The sequence below is a fragment of the Callithrix jacchus genome, chromosome 3 (genome assembly GCF_049354715.1).
Source record: "Callithrix jacchus isolate 240 chromosome 3, calJac240_pri, whole genome shotgun sequence".
In the NCBI taxonomy this organism is placed as follows: domain Eukaryota; kingdom Metazoa; phylum Chordata; class Mammalia; order Primates; family Cebidae; genus Callithrix; species Callithrix jacchus.
Genome location: NC_133504.1, coordinates 64,013,639 through 64,025,344, shown reverse-complemented (window position 1 = coordinate 64,025,344; position 11,706 = coordinate 64,013,639). Strand labels below are relative to the sequence as shown.

At 40.9% G+C, this 11,706-nt stretch overlaps 1 protein-coding gene across 2 annotated transcripts in view; it reads left to right on the top strand.

Annotated features, from left to right (window-relative positions):
- Window positions 1-113: 113 nt before the first annotated feature.
- The window catches only part of PCDH10 (protocadherin 10), a 57,707-nt gene continuing 46,114 nt past the window's right edge, over window positions 114-11,706 (top strand). For both annotated transcript variants that reach the window (XM_035292938.3, XM_035292939.3), the window contains exons 1-3: window positions 114-3,601; window positions 5,185-5,243; window positions 5,781-5,887. In XM_035292938.3, coding sequence (XP_035148829.2) covers window positions 968-3,601; window positions 5,185-5,243; window positions 5,781-5,887 — 2,800 coding nt within the window. In that variant the 5' untranslated portion in view covers window positions 114-967. The remainder of the gene's footprint in view (window positions 3,602-5,184; window positions 5,244-5,780; window positions 5,888-11,706) is intronic.

Sequence of the window (11,706 nt, the reverse complement as noted above, 5' to 3'; positions counted from 1 at the left end):
TTTGACGGCCGGCTTGGCCAATCACCGGTAGCCCGGTGGGTGGTGCTCCTCTGCTATTTGTTGGCAGAATGAGGGCGCTGCGCAAAAACAGAGAAGCCGAGCGCTCGGAGCTCAGAAACTGCCAGCCCAGACCACAGGCTCAGAGGCTGAAGCAGGAGGAAGGAAGGACTGGAAGGAAAAAGAGACAGGTTAGAGGGAAAGAGGCTTGGGAAGGAAACAGCAGAAAAGAAACTGCTCAATACACTTGCAGAGAGGCGAGTAACGGTGGAGATGAGAACAGAGGGGGCCAAGACGATGAAAGACAAAAAATACATATAGAGCGAAAGAGGAAAAAAATGTCAAGAAGAACATCCATCCGGAGAAATGAAGAGAATGAAAGTTTTAAGCTGCAGAGCCTTTCTGTGCTTTTCCGGCACAAAATTCTCTCGCTGATTTTAAGCCCTTTTGCGTTTGCCAGCCGTTGACATTAAGAGGCATGTTTAACGGTGCCAACAGCATCTCCTTTTCCTTCTCCTCTTCCTCTTCTTCTTCTTCCTCCTCCTACTCCTCTTTTTCCTCCTCCTCATTCTCCTCCCATCAGCAAGAAGACAAACCGAGGACAGTCTTGAAATATCGAAATTTCCTCTTTGGGATTTGCCAGCGCCGCGTTGCGCCAAGACTGTCGGAATAAAGGACGCTGACTGTTGTATTATCATTATTTTATTAATTGGTCAGTGGAAAGATTACAGATGAGGAAAGGGGACGCCTGCCACCCTTCCTGTGCTAAGATTAAAAAAAATGAGGCTGGATTGCGGGAAGCTCTAAAATGAAGCAAAAGGAGTAAGATATTTAAAGACAGAAAGCCACAGGAGCCCCCACGTAGCGCACTTTTATTTGTATTTTTCAGATTTTTTTTTTTTTCGTAGTGGTGGGGGAGGTGATTGGGTGGCTGACTGGCTGCGGGAAGCTACTTCCTTTCCTTTTGGAGATGATTGTGCTATTATTCTTTGCCTTGCTCTGGATGGTGGAAGGAGTCTTTTCCCAGCTTCACTACACGGTACAGGAGGAGCAGGAACATGGCACTTTCGTGGGGAATATCGCTGAAGATTTGGGTCTGGACATTACAAAACTTTCGGCTCGCGGGTTTCAGACGGTGCCCAACTCAAGGACCCCTTACTTAGACCTCAACCTGGAGACTGGGGTGCTGTACGTGAACGAGAAAATAGACCGCGAGCAAATCTGCAAACAGAGCCCCTCCTGTGTCCTGCACCTGGAGGTCTTTCTGGAGAACCCCCTGGAGCTGTTCCAGGTGGAGATCGAAGTGCTGGACATTAATGACAACCCCCCTTCTTTCCCGGAGCCGGACCTGACGGTGGAAATCTCTGAGAGCGCCACGCCAGGCACTCGCTTCCCCTTGGAGAGCGCATTCGACCCAGACGTGGGCACCAACTCCTTGCGCGACTACGAGATCACCCCCAACAGCTACTTCTCCCTGGACGTGCAGACCCAGGGGGATGGCAACCGATTCGCTGAGCTGGTGCTGGAGAAGCCACTGGACCGAGAGCAGCAAGCGGTGCACCGCTACGTGCTGACCGCGGTGGACGGGGGAGGAGGGGGAGGAGGAGGAGGAGAAGGAGGGGGAGGTGGCGGGGGAGCGGGCCTGCCACCCCAGCAGCAGCGCACCGGCACGGCCCTACTCACCATCCGAGTGCTGGACTCCAACGACAATGTGCCCGCTTTCGACCAACCCGTCTACACTGTGTCCCTACCAGAGAACTCGCCCCCAGGCACTCTCGTGATCCAGCTCAATGCCACGGACCCGGACGAGGGCCAGAACGGTGAGGTCGTGTACTCCTTCAGCAGCCACATTTCGCCCCGGGCACGGGAGCTTTTCGGACTCTCGCCGCGCACTGGCCGACTGGAGGTAAGCGGCGAGTTGGACTATGAAGAGAGCCCGGTGTACCAAGTGTACGTGCAAGCCAAGGACTTGGGCCCCAACGCCGTGCCTGCGCACTGCAAGGTGCTAGTGCGAGTACTGGATGCTAACGACAACGCGCCAGAAATCAGCTTCAGCACGGTGAAGGAGGCGGTGAGCGAGGGCGCGGCGCCCGGCACTGTGGTGGCCCTTTTCAGCGTGACCGACCGCGACTCAGAGGAGAACGGGCAGGTGCAGTGCGAGCTGCTGGGAGATGTTCCGTTCCGCCTCAAGTCTTCCTTTAAGAATTACTACACCATCGTTACCGAAGCCCCCCTGGACCGAGAGGCGGGGGACTCCTACACCTTGACCGTGGTGGCCCGGGACCGAGGCGAGCCTGCGCTCTCCACCAGTAAGTCGATCCAGGTGCAAGTGTCGGATGTGAACGACAACGCGCCGCGCTTCAGCCAGCCGGTCTACGACGTGTATGTGACTGAGAACAACGTGCCTGGAGCCTACATCTACGCGGTGAGCGCCACCGACCGCGATGAGGGCGCCAACGCCCAGCTTGCCTACTCTATCCTCGAGTGCCAGATCCAGGGCATGAGCGTCTTCACCTACGTGTCCATCAACTCTGAGAACGGCTACTTGTACGCCCTGCGCTCCTTCGACTACGAGCAGCTCAAGGACTTCAGCTTTCAGGTGGAAGCCCGGGACGCTGGCAGTCCCCAGGCGCTGGCGGGAAACGCCACTGTCAACATCCTCATAGTGGATCAAAATGACAACGCCCCTGCCATCGTGGCGCCTCTACCAGGGCGCAACGGGACGCCAGCGCGTGAGGTGCTGCCCCGCTCGGCAGAGCCGGGCTACCTGCTCACCCGTGTCGCCGCGGTAGACGCGGATGACGGCGAGAACGCTCGGCTCACTTACAGCATCATGCGTGGCAACGAAATGAACCTCTTTCGCATGGACTGGCGCACCGGGGAGCTGCGCACAGCGCGCCGAGTCCCGGCCAAGCGCGACCCCCAGCGGCCTTATGAGCTGGTGATCGAGGTGCGTGACCATGGGCAGCCGCCCCTGTCCTCTACCGCCACCCTGGTGGTTCAGCTGGTGGATGGTGCCGTGGAGCCTCAGGGCGGAGGCGGGAGCGGAGGCGGAGGGTCAGGGGAGCACCAGCGCCCCAGCCGCTCCGGCGGCGGGGAAACCTCGCTAGACCTCACCCTCATCCTGATCATCGCGCTGGGCTCGGTGTCCTTCATCTTCCTGCTGGCCATGATTGTGCTGGCCGTGCGTTGCCAAAAAGAGAAGAAGCTCAACATCTACACTTGTCTGGCCAGTGATTGCTGCCTCTGCTGCTGCTGCTGCGGTGGCGGAGGTTCGACCTGCTGTGGCCGCCAAGCCCGGGCGCGCAAGAAGAAACTCAGCAAGTCGGACATCATGCTGGTGCAGAGCTCCAATGTACCCAGTAACCCGGCGCAGGTGCCCGTGGAGGAGTCCGGGGGCTTTGGCTCCCACCACCACAACCAGAATTACTGCTACCAGGTCTGCCTGACCCCTGAGTCAGCCAAGACCGACCTGATGTTTCTTAAGCCCTGCAGCCCTTCGCGGAGTACGGACACTGAGCACAACCCCTGCGGGGCCATCGTCACGGGTTATACCGACCAGCAACCCGATATCATCTCCAACGGAAGCATTTTGTCCAACGAGGTAAGGCTGAAGCGAAAGGACCACCATCTCTCATCTCCTCCATCAGAAAGCCTCCTCTAGCCTGGCCCTTGTATCTCTGGTGCACTGTGTATCTATTTTTAGGATGTTAGCTTATTTGTATCGTTGTGAGTGCGCAGATGGGCGGTCGGTCACCTTCTCCCACGCCGCGTGTAACCTAACTTTCGCCTTGTTTCACCCTTTCACATTTATTTTCATTCCGTTCCCCTTGGTACTTTGCCACCTTGGAGCTCCCTCCTTTGCTCTCCCATCTTTCCTCTAAAACCTTAATTCCCCTCAGTCCTTTCCCTTCTCAGTAACCTGAGGATAAAAGGAAAGTGCCTGAAGGGAGAGGGAAATGTGGAGGAGGGAATTTTCAGCAGTGGCAACGGTCTTTTTGCTTTGCATCTGTCCCAGGCGTTAATAAAGTTGGTTCTATTTTCCTTTGTTTAACGATGCTTTCAGTCGCGTGTACAAGTAAGCTATAGATTGTTGAACTTTACACAATTGTCTAACCTCGAATGCATGTTTTAGTGAACAAGTTATCAGACCCTTGTCCTCTGAACTCGGGTTGAGAAAAAAAGCCTTCAGTTCGGCTCTGGACAGCATTTACAGACGCTCTTGAAGCCGAGCGCCCACACAGTGTGAATTCAAATGAAGTTGCTTTGGCACAAACCCCTGTTAAGAGTAACCTAACGAAAGGCTTAAACAATTGTTGTCTTAAATATATCTTTTTAGCTAATAATCACCTTCTTGCCTCTGTTTGGATAAATCAATACTGTTGGCTTTCTTCATAAAAGAATTTGGCTTGTCAATTCTGACTTCTTTTTAAAAGGATGGAGAAGTGACAAAGTTGGAGGGCGGGGGTTGGGGAGAGAACAAAGTTGGTTTATGTAAAAGAAAGTTTGGACGGGAAAGGTGTGTGGGTGGTAGAGGTGGGGAGGAGAATGCAGAGGGCCTTTGGAGAGGAAAAGAATGGGGGTGTATGGGGGGGCGGGCAGGATTATGAACTCCTTTCCTAGCAGGTTATTTTATTTGAGTCTCAGATATTATTAATTGACTTTCATGAATATTTGTACAGCTCATTTGTATCTTAAGCACATTTTGAAAATAAACAACAACATAATTCCTTAAAATATCCAAACTTTTTGCTTATTGAGCGTGCTGTTTTTCTTGTGTCAACCAGTATGCACATAAACACATTTTTAGGTCGCTGAAAAAAAGACTGCAGAATATAAACAGGTTGACTGTTAGAGACAACAGTATATGAGCTCTTGCTATGAGGTCATTTTATTTTCTCTTTAAACACACACACACACACACACACACACACACACACACACATTTAAAGTTAGCCAGTTTTATTTTTTTAACCTCTACAACTGACTAAAATGTGGATTCAAGTGTCTCTGCATATCTCCCCTGCCCTTACACAGCAAACACTGGGCTCAGGTCTTAAGAGAGCTTGGAAATTCATAAAAATGCATACAGTTACTGAAACTAGGTATAGTTTCTAACCTCAAAAGTAGACTACTAGTTCACCCCATAGCATTCAAATGCTCTTGATTTATTTATTTTTTTCCTAGACTAAACACCAGCGAGCAGAGCTCAGCTATCTAGTTGACAGACCTCGCCGAGTTAACAGGTATGGACTTTTTTTTCTCCCTAGCAGTTATGGACAATTTACAACTGAGTAAAAGTAGGAAATAGGTATATTATTCTAAATTAACATATAAAATGTATGAAGTAGTTTCAATTAGGGCAGGACATAAATATGGACTATATTGTGTTTCCTAGACAATATATGAAAAAATTCCATTATATTTTATTTATATACAACATATATATTTGAATATTTTGTCAATTTACACTCCTACACAGCTTCTGATAGTCATACTGTTCCAAATACATATCTATTTTATGAAAACTGTATATACATGTATTTAGCTCCAATTATAAACTAATGCTTAACCTTTACATGACTTATATGCTCAAATTGACTCTTAATTGTTAACTTTTAAAGAGTTGCACTTAGGTTATAAAAACTAGCCTTATGCAGAAACAAAGCCAACTAAAAGGTCTGTGAGTCTGCAGCACCATCTGTGACCATGTGGTGGCAGAAGAATGTTTCCTGTGTTTCTTCACCTTTTTAATTCTAATATTCACATTTTTGTACTTCTAGTTCTGCATTCCAGGAAGCCGACATAGTAAGCTCTAAGGACAGTGGTCATGGAGACAGTGAACAGGGAGATAGTGATCATGATGCCACCAACCGTGCCCAGTCGGCTGGTAAGTGTGATCAAAGGGCAATCTAAATGCTAACTTTTATAATTTTTATTTTAAAAAATAAATTCAGGAAGGATGATGTCCTAGGCATTTTTCTGCATGTTTCCTGCTGGTAACTCCACAGATAAATAGTGTCAGTCTATTTTCATAATTGCAAACTTAAAGAGAATTGTAAAAATGCAATGTTCCTTTGGAAAGTTAAAGTTAGGAATTGTGGAGTATATCAGACTATGAAATATATCTTGCTTATGTAATGTTCTTTAATGTACCCATTACATACAGAAAGCCATAGCTCTCTCACCTGGTGCAGTCACCAGTCTTCAGTCAATTAAGGTATTCTTAAACTAGTTTATGGATGAGGTAACTGAAGATGGATAAAACTGGTTGACTTGCACAAGGTCACTAGAGAATAAATGGATGACTGAAGACTAGAATCCATATTTCTTGTTTTCCAGGGCAATGCATTTTATACACAACCAAGTATTGAATGAGAAAATAATGGTGATTAAAAGTCATTAATGGATTGAAAACAGGGTTTCTAATCTTGAGTCTTAGGCTTCAGAACAGTAGTAATACGTGATAATGTGTATTTTCTGAAGTGTCCTTGGTTTCTTCATATTTTCAACAGGGTCCATGACATTATCAAAAGATAAACTCTGAGCGTAATTTTTATGTGAGTTTGATGGTAGTCACTGATGGGGTTTCAATGTGATAAATATTTATTTTATTTTACTTTTCTTTTTATAAAGTCGAGTTTTATGAGATCCTGGTAACTCTTACTACTAATACTAAAAGGAAACTCTTACATGAAATAAAATATGTATGTTAAAATGAAAATGATTTAATAAACTTCCAGTGTCCTTCCTAATTATTTGATTTTCATCTTTGAAGGGTGTTTATTAAATATTTTAGTTTTTCTATCTAGTTTTGTGTTTGTACCACACATGAAGAAACAGAAAGGCTAGTCAAGTTTTCTAACTTCTGAAAATGTCGATCTTAGACTGTCTCTGGGTTCAACTTGGCTCTCTTGAGATTGGACCTTTATTTTAGCTAATAGTATAAATATAGAGTGATAGGTTCTTACTTTCAAGGTGGTATTAGTCCTCGAGAGCACCCATTCCTTAACACACTAGGTGGACCTCTGGATGGTGCTGAGGCAGTGTGTCAAAGGGCAGTGTACACCCCACGGTGGCCTGGCAGCAGTGGTTGCTACAAGCCTCTCACTTGGCTAATGTGTGCTGTGTCTGTGGCTGCCTTAGCCTTGGGAAACCCAGGCAGGAGGAAGGGAAAAAAGGCTGCTCAAGGGTCTCTTTATATTGCTGTGAGTCATTAATATGCAGACCTAATGAGACTTGAGAACTGCCAAGAATCCCCGGAGGTCCCTGCCCCTTGCGGGCCTTCACGCTAAGTGAACAGAGCATCTATTTAGTGTCTGGGAACCTGACAACAAACCAGATCTTGCCAGAAGTTTATATGTGAGTACAAAGTCCCTTTCATTTTTGCCCTATATATGGCATATGATTTATTGTTATCTTTAAAAACTGTACATTTAAAATTGCTCATTCCTGTTCTTTTTTTCAGAGTTTTCTAATTTAATTGTCAGCCTTTTAAAACTTTTAAAACAAAATGATTAATGTTTAAAAAAGAGTATCTGTTGCATGCTTCTTTGGATGGATTTTACTCCTTTCCCACCCCACACTCTCCTCTTTGTTTTTTCTGTAGCACTTCAATCTCAATGAACATTTCAATTAGTTTAGTCCCTCAGACATAATGACCCATAATAACGTAACTGAAGAAAGAGAAATGAATAAACATCTGCAAAAGGAGCCAAATTTGGAAAATAGCTGAGAACATATTCTTATCTGTGCTTCTTCCCAGTAGCTACTTTATTTCACAGTCGCTCAGTGTTGCCATTTCAGTAGTGTTCCTTTCAAATTATTGGAGAGGTCAAAGCATTTAAAGGAATGCTAAAATGTTAAAATGTGTTCCAAAAGATTTTGGCAAGGCAATTTTTACTTTTCTTTACCAAAATGTTACAATTTTTCCCCTATCTTTAAGTTCTTAAACATTAAAAATATTACAGAATTAGCAATCTGTTTATGTATCTCATTAGTAGTTACAGGGCAGCCACAACATACTGGGCACAATAATAGCTATTTTAGGATTGTAATAAAGCACTTATGTTAAGAAGTGATTGCACCTTTGTGTGCTGAATTGCAATCAGATATAATGTCTAATTTTATTGTAAGAATGATTTTGAAGTGCTTTCTTTTTTAAGTATAAAACCTCAAATGCAGAGAATTAAAATGTATTTACTCAAAGACTTTTTTCAATCCACACTGCTGTTATGTACTGTAAACCTCACATGAGGCAGTTAGACTATTTCCAAATATTTAAGCCTATTTCAGATAAATCTGTTTTATTTAATTGTAAAGCCAGACATTAATGTTCTTCCAATTTTGCAAAATTAGGTCATACTGCTCATAGCAAAGCTTTCGAAGTTCAGTATAGGGAAAAAAAAAAAAAACTATACAATAAGCAAATCTCACTTAACTAGGATTTAGTAGGGAAAAGTTAGATTATCAGGAAAAAATAACATTGGAAAGATAAAGACTCCAAATTATCTCTTTCAATTTGTACTCCATTGCACACTATAGGATACAGACTATTTGGCTTAGTGCTTCACCTGTTTAAACTTCTAAACTTCTTCTTTATTCCTATTTCTTTTTCTACATTGACATTATTTTGTATTATTTATTTAGATATGCTTTCTATTTATTCTTTTATGAATAGTTTTCTTTTTTTGTTCTATTTTCCACCCCCTCCTTCTTGCTTTTCTTTTTTTCTAAGCCATTTGCTGTCACCAATCTTGTTCATAGAAGGGCTTTAAACACGAAGGCAGCTGCACAGAGAATCACATAAGCTTTTTCAGTTTTCTACTGCACCTGGCTCCATGTGTGAAATTCTTCGCCTTGACCACTGCTCTGTGGCACTTTCTTTGTATAGCCTTGTCAAGGTGCTTTCCGTCTTTTTCAGTGCACTATTGATGTATTGGTTAGATATGGCAGAAGTCCAAGGAGAAGTAGTAAATGCATAGATAAACCATCACAAGAGGAAAAACTGATTAATCACAGCTCAAATAGCCAAAGACTTGGACTTCAAATAAATATATTTTCAACTTATTATGTCATTAGATTAAAACATAATTATTTTTTTCTATTTTAGGGTACAGATGGAATATTTTAAATTATATATTTTTAAACATTTTAATACTATTTGAGGTTTACCAAAAGTGATCTGTTTAGTAGTGAGAAGTTGCTTTTCCCATTACAAAATACCTGCACTGTCAATAATGCCAAGTTAATTTTAACTTTATAATTTATAAATATTAAATTTTTTACTTTATGTTTTTTATTTTTAATATCTTGTGCCTTTAAAAAAATATGTCGAAGAGGGAACCCTAATAAGTGATTGAATTACTTGTTAGATGTTCTCCGAAAATTGTCAAATTTCTCTTCAATAATTTTATCTCAGTTATAGGAGAACTTATTTCCAACTATGTTTAATTTTTAACTAATTATAGATATATGGATACAGATATAATGCATGGTCAAAATTTGGCTATGAATTTTAAAAATAAGGTGATGTGATTGGTCAAATATTCCAAATTAGTAGATAAAGTATATCATTGAAATGCATTAAGCCATTGCATTACTACAATATCAGCAATAGAATTCTTAGTTTATTATAAACACAAATGTCTATTTCCCAACTCCACTAAGAATTTAGATAATTGCCAAATTTGTTTTTGGGTTCATATATAAAATGAACTTATACCATTATTTATAAAACCTCCCTCACCGGTGCATCTTTGAGCTACAACTTGAAAACGTGGAGAGATTTATAACTGCAAGCAATATATAAGACAAAATATTGAGAGGAAATAGTAAAAAATTTATATATTATGAAAGATTACAGGTAGGGAGAAAATTTCGATAGACGTATTTTGATTTTTTCATCAGGGAGTATGTCAATAAATATCTGCTGCAAAACTGTGTTTTCCTAAAACATATTGCAATTTGTGTGGTTACAATTAATATATCTTAAGGAGTTAAAAGAAGACTAGACATCTTCTCAAAAAATGAAAAGTTTTTTTATTTTCTTTAAAATTAATTTATCATATTTGGGAAAAAAAATAAACTTTTTGAATGAAAGCTTGTTGCACAAAAAGAAACATTCACACAATATTGTATTATCACATTCACAAAAAAACCCAGCAGAAATTGAATACAATTCTAATATTTCTGAAATTACAATTTGGTCTCAGTGGAAATATTCACTGCCTCTGAGTATACAGGACAAGTTACTTGCCAGTTGAAAACCATGTACTTTAAAATTTGTCTGAACATATCTTCACATAACAGGCAGTCTATCGCATCAGTTGTCATCCCTTTTGGAACAGATTATTTCTGAAAAGTGGAAAAAATAAATAACTAGAAAAAGGGATTGCAAGTAAAAATATTTGTTGAAACGTTTATTAGAAATTACCAAAATTTCAAAACTGAGGTTTGGAGTAATAGATATTAGAGACTCTGAAAGGTGGAGGACTGAAGCCAGGGATGCGAAATTATCTAATTAGTACAATTTACACTATTCAGGTGATGGTTATGCTAAAAATCCAGACTACACCACTACACAATAAATTCATGTAACAAAATCGCTCTTGTGTCACTAACATCTATCTATTTAATTTTTTAAATTAAATTGAGGTTTGGCCTGTAATTTTCTGTGGTAAAAATCTCACAGTTTCCATAGTAAGGGCATTTGAATAAAGAAAATTAAAATTAAGTTAAACTTATTAACCTTTGAGCCATCAATTTGAGTTCTTAAAAAATTGTAAGATCAGTGTTAAAGTTATGCATTTTAATATATCATAGCTACTGTAATATCTGGCATCCTTGTGCATCATGAAGTCATTTATCATAACAAAACTTAAATATACCTCTGGTTATTTGGTAAAGTACTATATTTAATGGGACTAGGAATAGATGATGAAACTTAAAATAATGTGAATTATACAGTGTCTTTTTGAGGTAAGGAATGGTAAAGGAATCAATTTATGTGGCTCTCAAACTGAATAAATACACAACAAATGAAAAAATCAATTTTCAATTATTTTTTTCTGTTACTAATTTGAAGTTTATTGATTTAATATTTATGTCATGTTTTAAATGTTTGTTTCTATGTCTGATTTTCTTTCTGAGAAATAGGTACACTTATCAAAAAAACTGGTGAAACATTTATGTACAATTTGAAACACTTTACCTTTTCTTCTAGTTATATAAAGCTGTGTATTATTGCTAAAAGACTTCCACTTTAAAAGGATTGATTCACAAATTTACTAAGCACATTATTTACCTGTTTTTTTGCCTCTGCAGATTAATACTGTTTTTTTTTTAAAAAAAAACTTTTCTATCTCCCTCAATTTTTTTGCCATGCACATGCTATACTTTATTTTTAATAATAGATTCTCAACTCATGTGAATTTTGTTATGTAATCTATAGAAATTTCAAACAAACACAAATAATTAAAAGAGACAGAAGAACAACATACTTGCCAAATAAGAAAATGGGCACTTTAGGGTATAAACTACATAAAAGTAATTTCTACCAAAATCAAGCAATATCCTAGCATATGTTGACGTACCAGTTTATTAAAATTTTGTGTGGAATTGTCATATTCACAATTAGAAGAAAAGTTGGGCCTAGGTGCAAAAAAAAAAAATGTGAAAGGTCATATATTGTCTTATTTAGCATATTTA